Source organism: Babylonia areolata, chromosome 33 (assembly GCF_041734735.1).
Source record: "Babylonia areolata isolate BAREFJ2019XMU chromosome 33, ASM4173473v1, whole genome shotgun sequence".
NCBI lineage: Eukaryota > Metazoa > Mollusca > Gastropoda > Neogastropoda > Buccinidae > Babylonia > Babylonia areolata.
In genome coordinates, this window is record NC_134908.1 from 10,339,532 (window position 1) to 10,363,925 (window position 24,394).

The following is a 24,394-nucleotide window of genomic DNA, read 5'->3' on the forward strand; positions in this document are numbered from 1 at the left end:
AGACTGGAGTGACAGTACACTGAATCTTCTTCATCAAGAGAGACAGGAGTATTTGTGAGCTGATTATCATCACTATCACAGTATTTCAGTGTTTATCACTTTATGGATCAGTGCCCATGGACGCAAAGTCTGTGGGTATCGCTGGTTCAGATTTTTTTTTTCTCATGCATCTTGCATTTAGAAAACAAACAAACAAACAAAAACAGCCCAATAGTCAGCTTGAAAGTGAATCAGTTCATACAGTTTTTCATCTTTTCATCTTTTCCCTAATCCCTTCAGTATTTGAATTTGATTTTCCTGTCATTCATTTGACATCAGTTATTCAACATCCAGTCACAAGCAGGTGTTGGACAATTCTGGATGAGAATATACGCAGTTAAGGTCATTGAGATGCAGCAGTTGTGTGTAATGAAGATTTGAAAGTTGCTTCATCAATCTACCATTCATTGTGGGAAAACCATGCTTAAGAATAGATAAACAAACAGATAATGAATAAATGGAATAAAACAAACAACAACAACAACAAAAAATGAACACCTTTTATGTGCACAATTACCAACAATTTACTTTTTTATGTACATAAAACTTTTTTGTACAGATATTTGTATTTAATTTTGTACAATTTACAAAGACAAAAATGATACAGATACAATACCTCACATTAGAATGATGTGTGCAAAAAACAGAAGAAAAGAAAAGAAAAAAAACATTTGACAAACATAAGTTACATGTTGCAGAAAAAGACCCCAAAAATCTGACGGTGTACTCTGTCGTTAGCAGGCAGCATTGTACAACACTATCGATTCTGTGGTTAAAAAAACATTGTTATTACAATATTAGCCATGAGCTGGACCATTCTTAGGTTTCACAATTTTGTGTGTCATAGGCAAAAAAAAAAAAAAGGAAGAATAAATAGATAGGATAAATAAATAAAGTTGTTACTTTTTGATGTTGTTCATTGTGTTTTAAATGTCATGTTGAGTGTGACCAGCAGAGTACATCATTATCAATTCAGCGATTTAAAAAAAAAAGAGAAGATTTTTTTCTTAGGCTTCAGCAAGACCATTTTCAGGTTTCACAGTTTGATATGTCTCGTGCAGAGCAAACAAATTTGTCACTTAATTTTTTTTTATTTTTATCCATTGCGTCTTCAATGTCAGATTGAGTGAGTGATCAATTACACAGTTCCCACAGTCTGAATGAATAATTTTTCATCTGTCTGTTAGAAAGTTTGAATACTGTTTGCTATAAATATATATGTCCAGTTTGACATCTTTAAACAGGTTTTTTTTTTTTTTTGCATGTGTTGTAGTTTTTGTATGTGTAGTTCTAGTATATCGCTCCAGTTTGACACTTTTATACATGTATTTTTTGTATAGTTATATTTCCTTTTTTTTACTCTGTGCATGTGTTTGTAGGCAGAATGTAACTTACAGTACATGATCCATTTTTGACACAGAACTCAACAGCTTCACTTTGCGAAGCCTGTAAAATTTGATGATGCTGATCGTGATATGACTAATCTTTCATTGATAGCAACTTCCCTCAGTCAAAGAAGGGACTTGGTACTTTTCCTTGGTGTATTGTCGATCAACGGTTGGGATCAAGTGGCCGTCAGTTTGCCAGTGACGTTAGCTAATACACATGCACTTATCTGGTCGCTCAAACACATGCACATTTTTAGAAAGTCTTGCAGTTTTGAGAGAGTTTGGGGGGGGAGGGGGGGGAGTCATGGGGGGGGGGGGGGGAAAAAAACATCATTTGCACTTTTGTCAGCAGTTTTTAAGGACATTTAGAGAATGGGGGAAAAAAAAAAAACAATGACAGCTTCTTTTGTGTCGCATTTGACAAAAATGATAATAAAAAATGTTGACAACAAATGATAATCAAAAGTGACATGCAAAGGCCCCACCCCCCACCCCCACCAAAAAAAACCCCAACAAAACAAAGACAAAAAAGAGAAGACAAAAGAAAGTCATTAATGTGATCATCGTACTTATACATCCTAGTACTCATTGTGAAGGCATGCAGTGTAGCAATACTAACCCAACTAACACTTGTGTGTCTGTCTGTATGTCTGTGGACCTGGTTGCTTGTGTAGATAGAGGTAACCACTCAGCGCCTGCTCAAACTCAACTTGCAAGGATCGCAGGTGAAGAAGGTGAGGGTAAAGTAGTCGTCTCAGCTTTCTTTGTCTATTTCTGGTAACTCCTCAGTGCATTACTTACCTTTTAACCCATTTAACCCTGGGGAGTTTATACAGCCTTGACACACTTCCATGCCAAACTGATGCAGAAAAAAATGCAGAAAATGTACTGTTTTTCTTTTACATTTCATATGGACACATCCAGAAATGCTGTAGGAGTTAGTTCCCTTTCATTGTCGTTTTCGTGTAGGAACGTTCTTCCACTGTCATTTTCGTGTAGGAACATGAAAACCGAAACTGCTTTTATGATTTTGAGGCCGACATTGGAGTGTTGGGCTCATTGAGTTAAGCAGATATGTCCCTTTAGCGTCACTCCCCTCTTCTGCTAATGATGGAATATTTAGCATTTCCCTTTAGTGTCTTCCTGCTCTTCCACTGATTGTAGAATCTTTAATTCAGTGCCTTCCTGCTCTTACACTTTGTAGAATCTTTAATTCAGTGCCTTCCTGCTCTTCCACTGATTGTAGAATCTTTAATTCAGTGCCTTCCTGCTCTTCCACTGATTGTAGAATCTTTAATTCAGTGCCTTCCTGCTCTTACACTGATTGTAGAATCTTTAATTCAGTGCCTTCCTGCTCTTCCACTGATTGTAGAATCTTTAATTCAGTGCCTTCCTGCTCTTCCACTGATTGTAGAATCTTTAATTCAGTGCCTCTCTGCTCTTCCACTGATTGTAGAATCTTTAATTCAGTGCCTTCCTGCTCTTCCACTGATTGTAGAATCTTTAATTCAGTGCCTTCCTGCTCTTCCACTGATTGTACAATCTTTGAATCAGTGCCTCTCTGCTCTTCCACTGATTGTAGAATCTTTGAATCAGTGCCTTCCTGCTCTTCCACTGATTGTAGAATCTTTAATTCAGTGCCTTCCTGCTCTTCCACTGATTGTAGAATCTTTAATTCAGTGCCTTCCTGCTCTTACACTTTGTAGAATCTTTTGCATTTCCTGTCAGTGTCACCGTGCTCTTCCACTGATGATAGAATCTTTAGCATTTCCCTTCAGTGTCATTCCACTCTTCCACTGATGATAGAATCTTTAGCATTTCCCTTCAGTGTCATTCCACTCTTCCACTGATGATAGAATCTTTAGCATTTCCCTTCAGTCACTCCACTCTTCCACTGATGATAGAATCTTTAGCATTTCCCTTCAGTGTCATTCCACTCTTCCACTGATGATAGAATCTTTAGCATTTCCCTTCAGTCACTCCACTCTTCCACTGATGATAGAATCTTTAGCATTTTCCTTCAGTGTCATTCCACTCTTCCACTGATGATAGAATCTTTAGCATTTCCCTTCAGTGTAATTCCACTCTTCCACTGATGATAGAATCTTTAGCATTTCCCTTCAGTGTAATTCCACTCTTCCACTGATGATAGAATCTTTAGCATTTCCCTTCAGTGTCATCCCACTCTTCCACTGATGATAGAATCTTTAGCATTTCCCTTCAGTGTAATTCCACTCTTCCACTGATGATAGTATCTTTAGCATTTCCCTTCAGTCACTCCACTCTTCCACTGATGATAGAATCTGTAGCATTTCCCTTCAGTGTCATCCCACTCTTCCGCTGATGATAGTATCTTTAGCATTTCCCTTCAGTCACTCCACTCTTCCACTGATGATAGAATCTTTAGCATTTCCCTTCAGTGTCATTCCACTCTTCCACTGATGATAGAATCTTTAGCATTTCCCTTCAGTGTAATTCCACTCTTCCACTGATGATAGAATCTTTAGCATTTCCCTTCAGTGTCATTCCACTCTTCCACTGATGATAGAATCTTTAGCATTTCCCTTCAGTGTCATCCCACTCTTCCACTGATGATAGAATCTTTAGCATTTCCCTTCAGTGTCATCCCACTCTTCCACTGATGATAGAATCTTTAGCATTTCCCTTCAGTCACTCCACTCTTCCACTGATGATAGAATCTTTAGCATTTCCCTTCAGTCACTCCACTCTTCCACTGATGATAGAATCTTTAGCATTTCCCTTCAGTGTCACTCCACTCTTCCACTGATGATAGAATCTTTAGCATTTCCCTTCAGTGTCACTCCACTCTTCCACTGATGATAGAATCTTTAGCATTTCCCTTCAGTGTCACTCCACTCTTCGCTGATTGATATGAATTCTTTGCATTTTCCTCGTTAATTAAACTCCACTCTCCCAAAGATGATTGGACAATTCTGTAGAATTACCTTCATGTGTGCCATTGTTTATGAGATTGAAAGTATGCTTAGCATTCTACCATTCATTGTAATCCATCTTAAGATGATAACAACATTGATTACCCTGTAATTAAACAACAACTTCCAACTGATGAAAATGAACACCTTTCTTAGTGACAATTACCACTTTACTCTTTATGTAATAAACTTTTTGCATTTTGATTTCATTTTGTACAATCTTCACTGAAGAAAAATCTATAGTACAATCCCATTTAGAGTGTCCAAAATACAGATGAAAATGAAAGAAACTTTGCACATAATTCCATTTGCAGAAAGCTCCAACATTTTGCTCTACTGTGAAGGGGAACTTGTAGCACTATTTCTTCATGTCATCTACAATTTCCATGAGATGGACTTTAGGTTTCCTTTCAGTGTCACTCAAATTCAGATAAAGGAATTTAATTCTCATGATACCTCGCTGATAAATAATCTTTAGCTTTCCTTCTGTACTCCCTTTCCATTGTGTTTTAAATTCATGTTACCATCAGAGTCATCATTCATCTTCACGATGTTAGAAATTTTTAGGCTTCCAGCATGCCATTTCAGTTTCACTGTTGATAGTCTCTAGCCAATTTCCTTAATTTATTCCATCGTCTCAATGATGAGTGAGATCATTTACACATTTCCCTTCAGTCGATATATTTTTCATTGTGTAGAATTTACATTTTAAGTTGTCAATACTTTCACTATGATAGAGCTTTGCATTTTCAATCAGTTGTTTCTCTTTTGCATTGTGTAGATTTTGAGCTTTTCCTTAGTCCTCCAGTTTGCACTTGTATATAGATCTTTTGTAGTATTTCCTTCTCTTACTCCATCTTTTACTGATGATAAATCGTCTGCATTTTACCCTCAGTCACTCCACTTTCACCTGATGATAGATCTTGTAGACATGATATCTTCAGTCAACTCCCTCTCCATGGACTGGTACTTTTCTTTTATTAAAATCACGGTATAGTGGTCTTGATCTGCTTCATGTTATGTAAACGTGCTACTTTTTTAGAAAGTACTTCTTTCGATCTGGAAAAAGTTTCCAAGGGTTTTGGGGGAATTCATATGGGGTGTTTGTGAGTAATGTAATATTGATTGTCACGTTTTGACTTTAGAGTTGGGAGGCTTTTTTGTGTGCTTTATTTTAAAAATGTACAACAAGGATTTTGGATGAAGGAAAAAAAAAAACCAAAACAAAAAACAAGTTTAATGTGATATGTAACTATACCTCTGTTTTTGTGAAGTGCATGTACTAAAATTTGGTGTTGTGTATTTGGGGACTTTGTTTGTGTGGGTCCTGGCTGTTTTGGTTGTGGTAAGTTTGTTTTGTTTTGGTCTTGTGTTTTTTTTTTTTGGGTTTTTTTGAAAAAAGAAGAAAAAAGCATAGAAACAAATGTGACATGTACTACAGGAGAAGGGCAGCCAGGAATTTCACACAGGGAAATGTGTAGTGGCAAAAAGTGAACCAGTACTCTACAATTATGTACAGTACTGTGCTGTACAACACAGTGCAATAATATGCAATACAAAGCAGTATGATACTATACATTTTAATATACAATACTATGTATATGCATATATGATAGTCAGTCATCTTCAACTATGACCATCAGAACAGCAGAGGAGGTAACTGCTGTGCCGGCTATCTGGGCTAGGATTTTATTATAGTGGAGAGTGTCTTGCCCAAGTCACATCCCCACTCTCTTGGCCAAGAGGTTTTTAGGACAGTTGGGATGGTTCCCAAAGGCCAACTAGCCACCAAGGCTACAGGCTGCAATGTTGCCTCCTAGTTTGAGAGTCATAGTCCTTCACAAAAGACTAAGTTGTATATGATTTCCCATTGCCTTGGAGAAACCATAAATACATCTCTCACTTTGCTGTTGGCCCAACTGTAGACTTATGCCAATCTGTGATATAAGCTTACAATACAATACAGTGATTAACAATATCACGCATGACGATGGATGACTCGTTTCTGATTCCAGACTCACTGAGGGCAGGGAGAAAGGAAGGGCACCAGTCACCACCCTCCGAACACCAACAACCCCGGCCAGTTCCTGTCACACTGCCGGCAGAGTGACTGCCCCTCCCCTGCTGTAGAGTGACCTCCCTTGGCTGACAGCGGTGCTCATGCTCAGGGCCATGACCGTCATCCCGTCGATCATTTCCCGCTCAGCCCTCCTCCCCCCCCATCCCCCTCAACCGTCCGTGTTGCATTGTGGGAGAGAAGGGAGAGAAATCCATCCCCCCGCTTCAGAGAATGCATGCGGAGAGTGGCGGTTCTTGACAAAAGAGTGGGGCCAGGGTGTTGGGGGTTGAAAACGTTGAGGTCTTTGCGATGTGACGTATGCAGCCTTTTTGTTCTTCTATTTAATTCTTCCCTCTTCCTCCTCCTCCCCTTTAGACTGGTTTTGAAAGCGTTGAGGTGAGGAAGGTTTTTTTTGTTTATGTGAAGTGATCAAGGATTTATATTGTTTTTTTTGGTTGTTGTTGTTTGTTTTTTAAGAGAAAAAGGCTTTTATTTCTCGTTGATTTTAGGCGCTGTGGGAGTGGGAATTTTTGTTAAGTGGAGAAAATGTGTTGGGTTGAATGTGTTTAGTGACAACATACTGAAAGCTGTTAGTTGTAGACAATTTTTGCTAGATGGGTTGAAAACACCATTTTGTACAGCAGAATTTGTAAATGATTTCCTGGAAAAATTGTTACTGTAAGCAAGTTCTGTCTTTTTGACCTCATTATTCATATCACAAGGTTGCCAAATATTCAGTTTAAAACTGCCAGAACTGGTCGATATTGATCTTACAAAAATAACTATTCTTTTTTAAACAGTTTTTTTTTTTTTTTTAAATGTCAACCAAAAAAAAGTGTTTGCTGTTTTCTCCCACAAGAAATTTTGTACCATTTTATCAGTGGTTGTAAAAACAACAAACATATATCGGTGAATAAACATTTTACTTGTTCTTATTAAAATTGTACAGATATATGTACTAACTTTTACCATTTTATGAATGATCAAAAGCAGCAATTTTTTTTTTTTTTTTTAGAGACTTAGGTAGTGTTAGTGGATATATTAATGAAAGTGAATCATAACAAAGTGTGGATGGTACTAGAGATACAAATGCTGGATAGAGTAGCCATCATCATTTTAACAGATTTTAGTTCTTATTGTAAATAATTTTTATTAAAAACTCATTCTGGAAGAAAACGAAAATCGTCAGTTGAATGTTTTTGTTCCTTTCAAAACAGCAACAGATTTTAACCCCCAGCCCTTCCCCAGTCTTGGTAAGAAGAAAAAGAGAAGAAAAATCTGGGAGGAAAAAAAAAAGAAGAAGAAGAAGCAACGTAAATGAAATATTTTAAAAGAACAAAGAGCAAATTGTGAACAGAAAGCATTGCTCATTGATGCTCCCTTGACCTCCCCCCTTGCCCCCCCCCCCCTCTTCTCCCCCCTTGCCCCCCCACCCTTCTCTCACTGGCCCTCTCCTCCCCCCCTCACCAAACATAAACCCAAGGGGAATCAGTTTTGCAATACCGGAGGAATAAGGAAGGCGTGTGCATCAATCTTTCATTCCACTTGTTTTTTTCACAGCCGTGAGATTCACGGCTAACAGATGGCTTGTGATATGTAACATTTTCCCATCCGGAGAATTCTGTGAACAGACGCGTGTGTGTGTATGTGTGTGAGGGTGTGACATGCTTGTTGATTTTGTCAGCTGTGTTAAGAGCTGTGTGGACTCTAGCAAATGTGAATGCTTGTGAAGGGGACAGTGTTTGTTTCTTGAACATGTAAAAATTTTGAAGCGGAGCTAGGTGTTTTTGTGCACTTGTAAAAAAAAGTGCGAGTGCAAATGTGTGTTACGTGTACATGGTAAAAATATGGAGTGAAAATGTGTGTTATATATACATGTGTGTTATGTATAAGTGTGTGAACAAAAGAAGAAAGAAAAAACAACCCCTGAGCAATTCATGTGATTGATAATAGAGTTCTTTTTGTACTGCGAATCTGCATGTGTTTATCTGGGACATGTTTTTCTGCATGTTTTGTTCTGTCAGGAGGTTTTTTTTGAAAGAGAGGATGAACTTATAAATAAAAAAAAAAATTCATTGTTACAATTAGTTTATGAAAAACAGTGCATGCATGCTCTCACAATTAGCGGCTGTTAATTAGGAGCACATTTTGTTTCTAAATGTGCCTAAGTCCTCTTGATCCAAACACTTCAAATAAACAACAGAATACACACACACACACACACACACACACACACACACACACCTTTTTAAAAAATCAGAACCTGTGACATATTGTCAACTAACTTTTGAGGGGACCATTTTTTAACCATTTAAAAATGGAGGGAAATAAAAGAAAGAAAAAGCAAAACCCCAAAAAACCCAGCTCACACAACTGCTAGTTTTGTTGTTGTTTGTTTTGTTGTTTTTTTTTAGTTTCATTTAACACAGTCCATGGTTTTTTTTTCAAAATTCTCTTTGTTCTCACTTTATTTTTCATCAACATACCATTCTGCTTGAATGGAAAGTCAGGGTTTGCCCATTCAGTCAGGAACAGTGTGGGTGAAATTGAGTGACGATTCCAAAGTCTTTAAATTTTGTGAATCTGACAAATCTGCAATTCAGTAAGGTGGACAGTGTGTTAATTTAGTGGTTGTGTAACCAAGGCCCCCCCACCCCCACCGGGCCAAGAAAAAAAAATTGGAGAAAAAACTTGTGGCTTGTACAAGGCTAGTTTCACAGATGAATACTGACATTGTACTTTCGCTTTTCATGCCGCAAGTTGCTATCCAAGTTTTTTGCTCTTTTTTTTTTTTTTTTTTAGAATGATTACACTTTGCAGGTCATGATACTGATGAATTATTCAATATAATTTTTTTTTTTTCCTAAATGTGTACTGCAAGTGTAACAGTTGTGGCTAAGGCCTGTGAAAAAGACTGAGGGGTATGGTTGGAAATCTGACAGTGTACGTTCTGCCTGTACACTGCAGGAAGAGAGACACAAGGCGGAAGAAATCTTGATGGAAGAGCAGGATGGAATTGACCCCAGTCTGTCAAACTGTTTTCATTAGATTATAATTTTCTATCCTTTTTTTTTTCTCTTTCTTCAACACAGACTAAAAAAAAAAAAAAAATTAGTTTCTTCTAATGACCTAAGTATGGACACAGCTGTTATGGTGAAATCCACTTTGCCTGCATGTAGCTGTTTTCAGGGAAGGAATCGAGGTGTTTACTGTGTTCAGAACTGGCATTGCGCATCTCTGTCTGTACCTGTAGCTAAAAACTGTTGCGGATTTGATGGTAGATGGATTTGGGGGTAGAACAGGGCTTATGATTGACTTTTAAGCCATAGACGATCAGTGCTGCCCCTTGGCTGACACACAGGTAAATGAAGGTTTCTGCATTTTTGGTTTTCTACTTTGTATTTACCTGTATACAGGCGAAGGTGCTATGCTGTGCTGGATTGAAAGAGGATTTTGGGGGGCATCTTAATTTCACACAAAAACGTGTGTTAGTTCAAAGACACCATGGGTTCATACTCGGGTTTGGCATTTGCTTCTTCCTTTTAAAAAGTTTTTGTTTTTTTGTTGTTGTTGTTTTTTACAGCAGATGTGGTGTAGCTTGTGTGGATCAATTCACACACTTGAAACTGAAACTTGTGCGTCCTTGGTTGAAACAGAAGTTGAAGAGTTATTGTTGAATATTCCACTTTCTGGCTCATTCACGCTGGCTCCTGGCCGCAAAACAGTTAATGTTTTAGCGTAAAGACTGGTTATGAAATGGGTTAGGGGGCAAAGAAAATGGTGAGGGGTGTTGATGGGGGAACAAACAGTGGTTGTTTTCAGTGCTGGATGCACTGCTCAGTTCATTGTGCCTTGTGTGGAAGTGGTGATGTCTGTTGACGGCTGTGATTGCCAGCTTGTCCTGTGAGAACAAAATTGTTGTGTGGGTTTGTATGTATGTATATGTTATCTGAGAATGTGGACGGTGATATATGCATTGAGTCTCTGTTCCCATACAGGTACCCCCACCCCCCACCCCTCCTCCACCCTGTCATTCCCCCCCACCCCCGGATGTGTTTTGAGAGGGAAAGGTGGCAGAAAATGCAAGAACAGGATTTTTGTTTGTTTGTTTTTTTAACCTTTTTTTTGATTTACTGTTGGCAAATTTCTTTAAAGAGTTGAAGTGTGAATGTAACAGTTGGTTCATGGCTCGTTAGCAGTACTTGGGAGGTTTGGGTTCAGCAGTGTTTTGTGAATGCAGTCTGCGTTTGATGATTTTCACCATACAAGGCCCCTTGCATGGAGATGAGTTGGTGAAAGAAAAACATGAGTGACTGTTAATGTACTAGTCTTGATAAGTGTGAGTGGTGATGTGAGTGAACGTGCAAGGATTAGTTGAAACCGTTGTTCCATTTCTTGCAGTCCAATCTGTCGAGGGAGGGAAAACATGTTTCATGCAATAATAATTTTCTCAATGCATTTTTCCATTGTTTTTTCGGCATGGCGTAGTGTTTGTTTTACTCTTTGCAAAGTTGATTGCGTTTTCATCATCCATTTAACCAGTCTGTTCAAGTTTCATTTTAAATACTGATGCGTACTCCCCCCAACCCCCACCATCCCCTCTTGTACAGGAATGCTGTTTAAATAACCATGTAGTTTCTATGCCTCTTTTTTTTTCTTCTTCTCTTATTTAATAGAGATGTTATGTTTCTGTTTATTTGGTCATATCATGTTTTATTTGTGTGCCCCCCACTTGCGGGAGTAGTTTTGAAGATAGTCAATTTAACCCTTCACCCCCCTGTTTTTTTTAATACTTTTTTTTCTTTGTTTTTTTCCTTCCTAAATTCCACCACAGGTGATGCATTCTTCCCATGATTTGAAGGGGGAAAGTTTTTCTCAAGGCGTTACAGCCTTCCCAGTTTATCCTCTGTTCTTGTCTGGCAGACACTTACCTTTGTGGCCAAGTGTCTGTCCACAATGGGCGAGTAAGGAGCATGTTCAACATCAACAGCTTTGGAGTTGAATTTATTTTATTATTGAGAATAAACTGAATGAATGCCAAGCGGAACTGACTTGGCATATCATTGGAATGACGTGTAATTTAACATCCTTTGAATGCTCTCATCTTGTTAAGCCATCTCCTTCTGTCTTAACATTATGAAATATCAAAGTTTTTACAATAGCTCCATTTGTGTGCTCTGTCCAGATGCTCATGCAAGGAAAGTGAAGTGTTCAAAAGCCATTGATATATCTAGGCTAGCTGTTCATTTTATTATTATTTTTTTAATAGTCTGTGCTTGTATTTATCTTGGATTTTTATGTACCATTCAAAACTTTAGCAGATTAGAATTTTTCATCTTTTTTTTTTTTTAAATTAATGTGCATCTTTAATGACAAACTTTGAATATATTAAGCACCTTGTCCCTTTTTAATATTTGTAAAAAAAAAATATATTAATGAGTATATATGTGTAACTTTTTTTTTAAAGGAAAAAAGTGCCCTAAGTTCTCTCAGAAGTGGTCAGGTCTGGAGACTTTCTAAACCTAAGGACCCAGAGTCCAGTGCTATTTTATATCAGCTGTACATATAAGTCATGCTCAACAACGGTGTCAGGCAACCAGTTTTTATTATCAATTATTCATTTCTTGTTTTATATATATATATAAACATGTTTCATACATAAGAAGGTAAGCATTGTATTATCAAAATACTTGGATGGGAGAGTTGCATTCAGGTGTGGAATGGGCGCTTCGTATTTGATACAACATTGCAGACGTTGGTTGGTAGCATTGTTTGAACTTCCAGCCAAGCTTTAACCACCTTCAGGCCCCTTCTCCACCCCTCCCCCTTCATTTTCCCCGACAAGTACTATACTACTTCTACCATTACTAATTTAGTGGGTTGTCTGAACTCAACACTGTGGAGAATTTGGTCTTGTGTTGAACAAACTGATTAAATGCTGTTGTTAAATGATGAACAGTTGGTGTTGGTGTGTCCTTTTTGTGTGTAATGTGTTTCATAGACACATCTCTCTCCACTGTCTGATACAGTGCAGACCCGCATCTCAAAATCATGCTCACAGTTGCCACTAAACCTTGTGTCTGGATTAGGTTACAGAACCCCTCTCCCCACTGATAGTGATACAATACAGACCCACATTTCAAAACCATACTCAGTTCCCACTAAACCTTGTGTCTGGTTTAGGTTGAAAATCCCCTTTCCCCATTCTGATACAATACAGACCCACATTTCAAAATCATGCTCTTAGTTGCCACTAAACCTTGCGTCTGGATTAGGTTAAAGATCCCCTCTCCGATACAATACAGACCCACATTTCAAAACCATGTTCATAATTGCCACTAAACCTTGCGTCTGGATTAGGTTAAACACGGCTGTGCCACTTAACTTCCAGCAGAGCTATTTAGTTCCAGAGTTCAGTGAGCGGTCAGGAGCACTGCTGCTGACCTAGATTCCACTGGGATGGGAGGGGGGGAAGGGGAGCGCGCGCCGCGCTCTTTGTGCCTATGTTTCCAGCAGAGAAAGGTGTATTGTTTAAGCGATTTTCATTTCATCATATTCGTGCACAGTCACTTTTGTTTGCTGTCATCTTTGTGTGCATGATTCCAGTGAATGTGAACTTCAAGTGCGTCGTGTGATTTACCAGACACTGTCCGCGTTTTTGTGTTACATCCAGTTATTTGACCTAAGTGTGTGTGTGTGTAAGTGCCGACAAAAATGGAATCTGGTGCTGTGGCGGCAGCTTTGCTGACTGGACAACACACCTTCAGTGAACACTTGAGACGCTTGGATTGTATGTGTTGTGTGTGTGGTGAACGGGTTCTCAGAAGAGATGAAGATAAAGGGTTGAATGCAAGACTTTGTGCCAAGTATTCTTCTGAACTGTTTCGTTTTTTCAGTCTAGATGTTTCGAATGATGAAGAGGGCAAACATCCCACATGCATTTGTATCAAGTGCTACAAAAAACTGATAAAAATGAAACATACTCTTGGAAATTCTCAGTTCAAAACTGCAAATGAAAATGTTCCACTTGACATTGACAGAATGTCAGAAATCTGGACAACTTTCGATCCAGATCTATCTTTGGATCAGTGCACAACATGCTCTTTTCATCACTCAAAAAGTCAACCTGGTCATCCGAAAAAAAGACGATCAGCACCCGTAAAAAAATGCATGGATGACAGTTTTGATCCGTCTGACCTCTGCTTAGATACCGACGACAGTGTGTCAACGTCATTTTGTCAGTCCACATCAACACCAGTCAAAAAACAAGAACGCTGTGCACAAACACATCTCCAATCACACCCAAAACACCTGTCACTGACGCAGCTATATCGCCCATCGCACAATTGAAACGCAAGACGGTGTATGTCGACTCAGAGGATGAGGTTCTCAATAAATCTCTCACTGAAGAAGAAGAAAAGTTATACACACAACTAACACGTAGGAAAATGTTTAAGTCAGGAGGCAAATCAACAGTCAGATGCAAAACTGGAGGTCAGCCAATAGTATTGAAAAAAGTCACACAACCCCGCAAATCATCTGCCATAGCATCATCTCCTCTGAAGAAAAAACGGTCTCAAATTATGCAAAAAATTAGAAAGCACATCTCAGGGAACAGTAAAGAAGCCATTGTAAAACAGCAGGGGTCAGAAATCAAAAGATCAGGTCAGAGCCACAGACAACAGATACTGCAAGCTGCTGGATGTGGCCCAGTGAAAGTGACCAAAAAAACAAGGGTCTGCACTGAGAGATGCCATGGGGTTAAGCTGGGCACAACACAGGATACAAAAGAGGTTTTATGCCAGTATTGGTGTGGAACATGAAGGGGAAAGGAAGGAGAGGGAGGTGCAGAAAGAAGCAATGTTTGGGGAGGTAGAAATAGAAAAGACAAAACTCATCTTTGTTGATAAAGAGGGAAGACAGAGGAGGAAACAAGAGTAGGAAAAATCAAGACATTCCAAAGATGGTAGAAAATCTCTCTCCCCCTGTGTGCGTCTCTCTCTCTCTGTGCGTCTCTCTCTCTCCCTCTCTCTGTGTGCCTCTCCCCTTTCTCTCTCCGTACACGTTCCTCTGTTTCTCAGTATGTCTGTCCCTGCATATCTGTGTCTGTCTGTCTCTCTACCCGTGATGTTGAGAGAAGTGTGAAACTTGGGTGGCTGGCAGCAGTTCTCAGTGGAGCTGACCGTTAAATACTAATTCCGGGGCAGTCTGCCACCTCTAGGTAACAATATTGGCTATGTTTTCCTTCCAGTTGTATTGTGGAGACATGCATGTATATCATGATATAAGTTTTATCTCAAACTAAAGTGATATACACACACAACACGGAGTTGAATTTGAACTACGTTTCGTGTGTGTTCCTCAGTTCAAACAGAATGTTCGTGTGCTCGCTAAGTTTTGTTCCGCTTGTACACTGCCTGTAGGAAATTAAACCTACTCATGTTTGGTATCGTTAAATTTGTCAGAGAATCACACATCCATTCACACCCATAGCGCCCTTCTTGTTGCATTTTGACATAGAGTATTATTTTTTAAAAGCACATAACCCTGTTTCTGACAGTTTATCAGCAGCAGCGAAGCTGTTCACAGCTGTACACACTGCCCGTGTAACATGCGCTCCGAAGAGAATAGCGCGAAGTTAGTGGTGCGGAAGAGCGCTGCCCCATGTACTGCCTGCCTGTCTGTCCAGGCTATCACCTTTCCGTTTCGCGCTCGCTCGCTGTTCATCCCTCTCCCCTCCGCTTCGCGCCAAAACTAAATGGGCTGCCTTGTGCCGCCGTGTAAAGATCCCCTCTCTCCACTCTCCGATACAATACAGACCCACATTTCAAAACCATGTTCATAATTGCCACTCAACCTTGTGTCTGGATTAGGTTAAAAATTCCCTTTCCCCACTCTCCCATACAATCCAGATCCACATTTCAAAATCATGCTCAGCTGCCACTAAACCTTGTGTCTGTCTGAAGATCACATCACCTTTTATGGCCATTAGGGCAGTGAATTCATATTTGTCTAGACTGTCATGAAACAAAGGGTTTTACACAGAACAGATTTCTTCTCTCTCATAACACGTCTTGTGCATGGCAACTGATGTTGTGTACAGCAACTTGGAAACAAGCTGACACGTAAATATAAACGTTTCAAGACCACAGCTTTACCCCCAATTTTTTTTCTCTCACACATGTGCAAGTGCAAAGTGAGTGGTAAACACACACTGACAAGTGAATATAACAAATATAAAGTCATTGTTATTTTATTTGCCAACTCGGTCTCAGAGTACACAGCTGGTGTAGAGTGACTTAACCATACATGTACAAGCAAACATACAAATATAAACATTCATTTTTATATTCACCAGTCAATACATGTACAAGCAAACACACAAATGCTGACATTAATTTTTATTTGCCAGTCAATACATTTCCAACCAAACATACAAATATTAGCAAATATTAACATTCATTTTGTATTCTCAACTGTCACACAATGCTTCTGGTGCATAGGATAAAGACTGGTAAAATGTACCTATACAAGCAAACATAACAGATGTTAACATTCACCTTCAATTTTATTTACCAACCCTGTCGTACAACACTGCCAATGCAGAGCGACTTCATACAATGCACACATACAAACATTGAAGATTCATTTATATATTTACACCACTGTCTTCTGGAGCAGATGCTGATCATATCAACACAGAAACAAACACACAACTTTACATTCTCACAACAGTAACTTCCTTCTTCATGCCAGTCTTCTGAAAATGGAGGACTGGCCTTTCAAATCAAATCACCAACAGCACCACAACATAAAGACTTCAGAGATAAACAGTGTTTTCAGCATAAAAGATTAGATGAACAAGAAACAAATGCTACACATAATACAGACCAGATGAACAAGAAAGAAATCCTACACATAATACACACCACAAAAAGTAAAGGACCACTCCATAAACAGGTATATTTTATCAAATATTTTTCATTGTTTTTTTTCAACCTGAAGATTGTTTAAAAATTAAGCTGCGAATGAACACATGGCTCTCAGACAATGAATATTCCAACAGCTGTTTTGTGAATCCTGATCAACAGCCCTAAAGCTGTGCTAAGAGTGTGTGATGCATACAAAGATCAATGGCACTGTTATATCACACCAAGGGGTGGTGTACAAATGCAAAGTTGTTTCCATAACTCACTGATAGTGCATGCAATTCAATGCACAGTAGTTCCTATATCTCACTGACAGTACATGTAATTCAATGCACAGCAGTTCCTATAACACTGACAGTACATGTAATTCAATGCACAGTAGTTCCTATAACACTGACGGTGCATGTAATTCAATGCACAGCAGTTCCTATAACACTGACAGTACATGTAATTCAATGCACAGTAGTTCCTATAACTCACTGACTGCATGTAATTCAATGCACAGTAGTTCCCATAACTCACTGACAGTGCATGTAATTCAATGCATAGTAGTTCCCATAACTCACTGACGGTACATGTAATTCAATGCAAAGTAGTTCCCATAACTCACTGACGGTACATGTAATTCTATGCGCAGTAGTTCCTATAACACTGACGGTACATGTAATTCAATGCACAGTAGTTCCTATAACACTGAAGGTACATGTAATTCAATGCACAGTAGTTCCTATAACTCACTGACAGTACATGTAATTCAATGCACAGTAGTTCCTATAACACTGACAGTGCATGTAATTCAATGCACAGTAGTTCCTATAACACTGACGGTACATGTAATTCAATGCACAGTAGTTCCTATAACACTGACAGTACATGTAATTCAATGCACAGTAGTTCCTATAACACTGACAGTACATGTAATTCAATGCACAGTAGTTCCTATAACACTGACAGTACATGTAATTCAATGCACAGTAGTTCCTATATCTCACTGACAGTACATGTAATTCAATGCACAGTAGTTCCTATAACACTGACAGTACATGTAATTCAATGCACAGTAGTTCCTATATCTCACTGACAGTGCATGTAATTCAATGCACAGTAGTTCCTGTAACTCACTGACAGTACATGTAATTCAATGCACAGTAGTTCCTATATCTCACTGACAGTACATGTAATTCAATGCACAGTAGTTCCTATATCTCACTGACAGTGCATGTAATTCAATGCACAGTAGTTCCCATAGCTCACTGAGCATGTCATTCGATGTCCAGAAGTTCCCATAGCTCACTGAACACAACCATAAATTCCAAGGTCAGCAGTGGGCAGTGATCTGTATCTGACATGATGCATCCTTACACACAGACATCAAGGCACCAGCAGGTCTGACCTCATGTTGACTCGGGAGACAGAGAACACCACCACCCCTAACCCCCAATGCACAGGCAAGGTTTGATCCTCCAGCCTTACAAACAAACAGGACAATGATGACACACTAACCACTCGACCGCTGTCTTTATCTTCAACAATGCTCCAGCAATATTCAGAGTTGTAGAAACATCTGCACCACCAAATTCAGGGACTCGCACCTTGGCAGACATTTCACACTCCACACACACAATTCCAAAGATGGCCATCACACATGGACCCCTCCATCCCATTTGGGGTTGGAGTGAAAAGGCCCTGACTGTATACGACAATCTTCTCGTAGACAATCTTCTCGTGTCCAATACAACCACTGGAAAAGTAGACTGCTGTCTCAACCATCTGGGCAAGAATTGCATTTCGGTGGGGAGTGTCTTGCCAACAACAAAACTACTAACAGAACTACTGCTCACTCACCACAACCACAGTCTGTGACACAGTGACTGTTCACATCAAGATCGTTGTCCATGCCCCCCCCCCATCAGCACACAACACCACCCACAGGCATGTTCAACAGAACTCCCAACACACAGCATAGAAACCCCCACCCCCCCCCCAACAAACTCACTACCACCAGTCTGTGTGACACAGTGACAGTTCACATCAAGATCGTTCTCCATGCCCTCTCCCCCCCCCCCCCCCCCCCAATCAGCATACAGCACCCACAGTCATGTTCAACAGAACTCCCAACACACAGCATTCCAGACAGAAACCCCCACCCCCCAACAACCTCACCACCACCAGCCCCTCTCTATTTTCCTCTCTCATCCGTGAAGGAGATGGGAAGAAAGTTGCCGGTCCAATCCACTGAACCCTCCTTCACGTATTCTTTGATTGTGCAGCCACCCTCCAAGGCCTCTTGCAAGTCTGGCACTTCCTGTTCCACTCTCCCACACACAATCCAAACATGGGGGAGAGTTACACTGTGCACCTGTGCGGCCTCTCTCTCACACACCCGCATCCATACATTGGTGAGTGTTACACTACATCTGTGCGCTTATTCAGCCTTTCTCTCTCTCACACAATGCATTTATAAACTGTGTTTGTGTACAGATACCATCAGTGGCTTCAATGAACACTGTAAGATCTCAAAAGTCATTCTCAGCTGGTTTTGAGACAAGAGTGAAATATCCAGGAGTCCATTCACAAAAGTGACGGACTGCCATTTACTGAATAATGTGTGTGTGTGTGTGTGTGTGTGTGTGTGTGTGTGTGCGCGTGCATGCATGTGTACTTGTAAATGAATGCAAGGCATGTTGTCAAGTGTTTTTCATTCAAATTTCAATTTATTTAATGTTCCTTTTGTCTTTCCAATGTATTTCTGAGTACACAGGTGAAGAGAGAAAAGGTGGATTGAAGGGTCATCCATTCAGTGAAAGGTGAACTGGATAAGGCAAATCAGAAACAGGTGAACTGGAATGACACAGCAGTGACTGGCGCTCTCTTGATTCACACCGCCATTCACACAGCTGGGGTCAGGACCCCTCCAAACTGATGACACTGTCACCTCCGACCTTTGCCCTTTCCTTTGCCCTTGCCAGAGTCACCTTTACCACCTTTGCCCTTGCCCGAGTCACCTTTGCCCTTTGAACCGCCAGCCTGTGCCTTGCTGCCTTTCTTGACCTGCGTAAGAGGGGACAGTGTTGTTTAATTAGATCTGACCTCCACGTTTCAAACAGGCTTTTAATCACAAAAGTTGACAATCAAAAACAAAAACAAACCTTTAAATCAAAGGCCAAAAATTTAAAACACCAGGAATTCAGATAAATGCAGGACACTTTTAGAGCCACTATTTCAGTCCCAGATTCTTTGTTATCTCAGTCTAATTTCTGTGGGGTGACAGACCTTCAGTGACAAGCGTACACATCAAAGTGGTTAAACTTTGATCTTACCACCACCACCTCCACACTTGTAAACAGCAAAGGGGTTAAACTTTGAAACACCACCCCCACACTAACCACACTCCTGTCAGCAGTAAAAGGGTTAAACTTAGACCTTAAACATACCTCTGCACCAATCAAAAAGACTTTCAGTTTCTCAAGGAAGTGCCATGATACCCCACATCTGCCAGGCAGATGCCTGATCAACAAAATTAATCCATGGGGTATGCATATATATTTGTGTACCTACCAGGGTGGATTTCTTATTCAGAAATTTGCCAGAGGACAACACTTATACTACAACAAGTTCTTTTTCAATGCACCAAGAGCGTGCACATAGGACCTCAGTTCATCATCTCATCCAAATAATCAAGACGCTCAATTTGATTTTCCAATCAGACTTGGGAGGAAGGGCTAGACCAGGATTCGAACCTGGACCCTCACAGACACTGTACTGGCAGAGTAGCATTTCAGCCATTCTGCCACCTTCCTCCTTTAAAGCCAAGGGGGGTTTGGAGGGGGTGTGGGGGAAGACCACAAACGTCTCACCTTAATCATGGTGTCTCTCTCCATGTTGTCCTCCTCCCCCTCGCTCTCCGACACTGGGGGGCCAGCTCCCTCCTCTCCTCCCTCTTCCCCCTCCATCCCATAATCCTCCTCGGTGGTCGTGGCCCCGCGACCTCGCTTCTTTTTGGCCGCAACACCCGTGGCGTAGGGCGTCAGGTGAGTCTCCTTGTTGTACTGCCGTGTGAATGCTGCCTTGGTCTGACCCAACACAAACATCGTAAAGATTATGATACATTTTATATATATATACAGCGCTATCAAACTGTCTCATAATGCTATGCAACGACACGTCAGTCTGACGCAAAGCACATACAGGCACACACATGCACAAAAACATGTGGGGTTGTTTTTCTTCCACAAAAACATGTGGGGTTGTTTTTCTTCCAGTCATCCTGTCCATCAAGCACCACTTCTTTAGAACACAACACCTTCCTCAGGTGCTCTTGTCCACTTGTTACAGTGACACCACACCTCACCACACTACACCATACCACAACACACATACTACACGCTACACTGCACCATACCACACGACATCACACCAAATCATACCTCACTACACAACATACCACACCACACCAAATCATACCACACTACACCACACCACACAACATACCACACTACACCAAATCATACCCCACTACACTACACCACACAACACCTCACTACACCGCACCAAACATCACACTACACAACATACCACACCACACTTCACTACATCACAATGTATCACACTACACACCAAACTACACCACAACATACACTAGTCCGCACCTCTCCACACCACACTGCACCACAACATAATAAACCCCCCCCCCACTCCCCCCCCCTACACACACACACCCCTACCTTGGAGTCCAGGTTAGCCAGAGGGTCTTTACTGCACGGCCACTTCGTGATCTCCAGCACATTGTCATAGTCGTCCTTGATGATGTCATAGTCGTCCATCAGCTGTATCACATGCGGCACGCCCTCTGACCCCTGTTGGGCCAGCGGCTCTGTCAGCCTTGACCTCAGGGCTGGCAGGTAATCCATGTTGAGGCCACGCTTGTCGCACGACACTCTGAGAGGACGGAGGTGAGAAAGGAATGAGGTAATGGTCAGGGATCATACAGTGTCATTCATGGAAGGCTGGTCTTGAAAAAAAAAAAGTTTTGGAAGAATAAAATAATTATTTCCTAGATTTGAAAAAAGTCTTGTAAAAAGGGTGATAATTATTTCCAGGGAGTGGAAAAGTCTTGGAAAAAATGACAGAATTGTTTCCACAGCTGTGAAAGTCTCAGATTTTTGTTTAACTTTTTTTTTTTCAAATAAACCATTTGACCAGTACCATACAACAGCTTATTAGATGTTAAAAAAAAGTAATAAAAATAACAAAAAACAAGAGCTTACTGCATTAAAAAAAATTGTAAACTACATAAAAATGGAAAAACAACCAAAACAAAAATACAGCAAAACCACAAATAAAGTGATGGAAATCAGTTGAACATCAAAACCAGGATAGCCATTAATCTCTTTCGTATACATATTGCAGGGCCATGTGTGTGTGTCAACAGGTTATTTCACAGTATACATACTGCAGGGCCATGTGTGTGTGTTAACAAGTTAATTCACAGTATACATACTGCAGGGCCATGTGTGTTAACAAGTTACTTCACAGTATCTTTACTGCAGGGTCATGTGTGTGTCAACAAGTTATTTCCAGTATACATACTGCAGGGCCATGTGTGTGCTAACAAGTTACTTCACAATTCACAGTATACATACTGCAGAGCCATGTGTGTTTACAAGGTAGTTCACAGTATACATACAGCAGGGCCATGTGGATGTTAACAATTTAATTGCCAGTATACATACTGCAGGGCCATGTGAGTGCTAACAAGTTACTTCACATTATACATACTGCAGGGCCATGTGAGTGCGAAGTTCCTGCAGAATTCTGTCGTTCTTTCCGGTGGTTGAGTTCTTCCCCAGCCAGGCAGGAAACTGGATCATCTGACTGACGGATCCCCGCATGTACTCCCCGGGGATCACACTCGCATACATTGCCTGCACACCAGACATCACATGCACACTGTACTGGATTGAACTGTATCATATTACTGTTTTGTCACAACAGATTTCTCTGTGTGAAATTTGGGCTCGCAAATATTGCCTGCACACCACACATCACATGCACACTGTATTGCATTGTATCATATCAAATTGCACCTTTGTCTTTTGTCACACCAGATTTACCTGTTTTAAATTCAGGCTGCTCTCCCCTGGGAGAACACATCACGACAGTGCAGTGCCACTTTTTTCTTCTCTTCTTGTTTCTGCCTACAAGCATATGTGTTTTCCTATCAAAGTGGACTGGTCCACAGAAATTTGCCAGGGGCAACCCTTTTGTTGCTGTGGGTTCTTTTACAAGCATAAGTGGATGCTACACATGTGATTTCACTTCATCACCTCATCTGAACTGCTAATGTCCAGACCACCACTCCAGGTCCAGAGGTAGGGGTGAAAATACTGCCGAGTATGTGATTCGATCCTGCATGCTCAGATTCTCTCACTTCCTGGGCGGATGCATCACCAATGGGCCACCACAACACCCATGATGTTCAACTTGCAGTCTTTGCACTGATTTTTTTTGGGGGGGTGTGGGGGGTAGGCGTCTTCCTTTATGTCACTAGATCTGTTTTCTCTATTTCTTAAAATAAATATATCTCCTAACATTGTTTCATCTAATGGACTTACCATAACCCACTGATGCTGATTCCAGCAGGGGTCAGATTCCTATACTGTGCTAAATTCCACTCCGCCCAAGTAGAATTAGCCAAAGTTGCTGTGGCTAGTAACCTCCCTTGAGCATATTACCTCCCTTGTTTTCCCACTGGCACTGCAAATCACCACCCACTGACACTTGTTATAACTGTCATACAATCCACACATTGTGACCATCATTTCACTGACATGACAACACTCCAGTCAATGAAATGATCAGAACTTCATGTGATCGAAACACCACTCTGCCTAAGTGGAAAAATCGAAAATAGCTGTGTCTAGTAGCCTCTCTTGATTATATTACCTCCCTTATTTATTTATTTATTTTTTAAACAGGAAATATCTTCTATTTTTCTTCTTCTTTTCTTTTTTTCTTTTTTTATTTATTTACTTATTTTGATCATTTATTTTCCCGCAAGCCCTATCACTGCAAATCACTCCCCACTGACACCAGCTACAACTGTCACATAATCCACACGCTGTGACCATACACGCTTCACTGACATGACAACGCTCCACACACTGAAGCGATCACAACTTCATGTGATCACAGCGATGTGTTGATCAACATACCTGGGTGGGCAGAAGATTCCAGCTGCCGTTGCCACGAACTTGGCGGTCAACCAAGTCTCCCTCACTGATGCTCTCCGCTGTTCTCGCCAGCAAGGACAAGTGTTTCTTTCTGTCTCCCCTGACACATGGACAAAGAAAAAATATACTTCTATAGAGAGAAAATGACTTTTTTTTTCAAAGAGAAAAATCCCCCCCCGCCCCCTCCTTTTTTTTTAGGAAAAAAAATTCCCTTATCAAAACAACTTTCAAAGATGCAGAAAAAAGCATTACATGCAATAATTCATAAAAGCATAAACTGTTTTCAAAAAGAATAGTTAAATGATATCTTATTCCGTATTACCCTACAAATGAGCGAACATTTCTGTTTCCAAATTTCAAGACAGAACAAATACCCTTATAAATCAAAACTAGACATGTTACAGAAGTTTTCTTCTTCTGCATTTATGGGCTGCAACTCCCACGTTCACTCGTATGTACACGAATGGGCTTTTACATTTATATACGTTTTCACCCCACCATGTAGGGAGCCATACTCCGCTTTCCAGGTGTGCATGCTGGGTATGTTCTTGTGTTTCCATAACCCATGGAACGCTGCATGGATTACAGGATCTTTACCGTGCGAATTTGATCTAATGCTTGCGTATACACGCGAAGGGGGTTCAGGCACAAGCAGGTCTGCACATATGTTGACCTGGGAGATCGGAAAAATCTCCACCCTTTACCCACCAGGCGCAGTCACCGAGATTCGAACCCGTGACCCTCAGACTGAAAGTCCAATGCTTTAATCACTCGGCTATTGCGCCCGTCAAAG

The 24,394-nt window shown here is 40.5% G+C and overlaps 2 protein-coding genes and 1 long non-coding RNA gene across 13 annotated transcripts in view; 2 read left to right on the plus strand and 1 right to left on the minus strand.

Annotated features, from left to right (window-relative positions):
- LOC143277149 (protein scribble homolog) overlaps positions 1 to 7,745 on the plus strand; it is a 138,094-nt gene extending 130,349 nt beyond the window's left edge. For 10 of the 11 annotated variants that reach the window (XM_076581895.1, XM_076581896.1, XM_076581903.1 and 7 more), the window contains 2 exons: positions 2,102 to 2,161; positions 6,397 to 7,745. In XM_076581895.1, the coding sequence (XP_076438010.1) occupies positions 2,102 to 2,161; positions 6,397 to 6,405 (69 nt within the window). In that variant the 3' untranslated portion in view covers positions 6,406 to 7,745. The remainder of the gene's footprint in view (positions 1 to 2,101; positions 2,162 to 6,396) is intronic. The other variant, XM_076581900.1, reaches the window with a different exon arrangement.
- A 7,938-nt stretch (positions 7,746 to 15,683) lies between these two features.
- On the plus strand, positions 15,684 to 18,350 carry LOC143277059 (uncharacterized). Its single transcript, XR_013053672.1, has 2 exons — positions 15,684 to 16,684; positions 17,069 to 18,350. It is a non-coding gene; the product is annotated as an uncharacterized LOC143277059 (long non-coding RNA).
- A 129-nt stretch (positions 18,351 to 18,479) lies between these two features.
- LOC143277001 (replication factor C subunit 1-like) overlaps positions 18,480 to 24,394 on the minus strand; it is a 38,831-nt gene continuing 32,916 nt past the window's right edge. Inside the window, exons 21-25 of the mRNA XM_076581707.1 lie at positions 23,584 to 23,701; positions 22,148 to 22,293; positions 21,094 to 21,307; positions 20,227 to 20,442; positions 18,480 to 19,420 (exon numbers count right to left, since the gene is read on the minus strand). Coding sequence (XP_076437822.1) covers positions 19,301 to 19,420; positions 20,227 to 20,442; positions 21,094 to 21,307; positions 22,148 to 22,293; positions 23,584 to 23,701 — 814 coding nt within the window. The 3' untranslated portion in view covers positions 18,480 to 19,300. The remainder of the gene's footprint in view (positions 19,421 to 20,226; positions 20,443 to 21,093; positions 21,308 to 22,147; positions 22,294 to 23,583; positions 23,702 to 24,394) is intronic.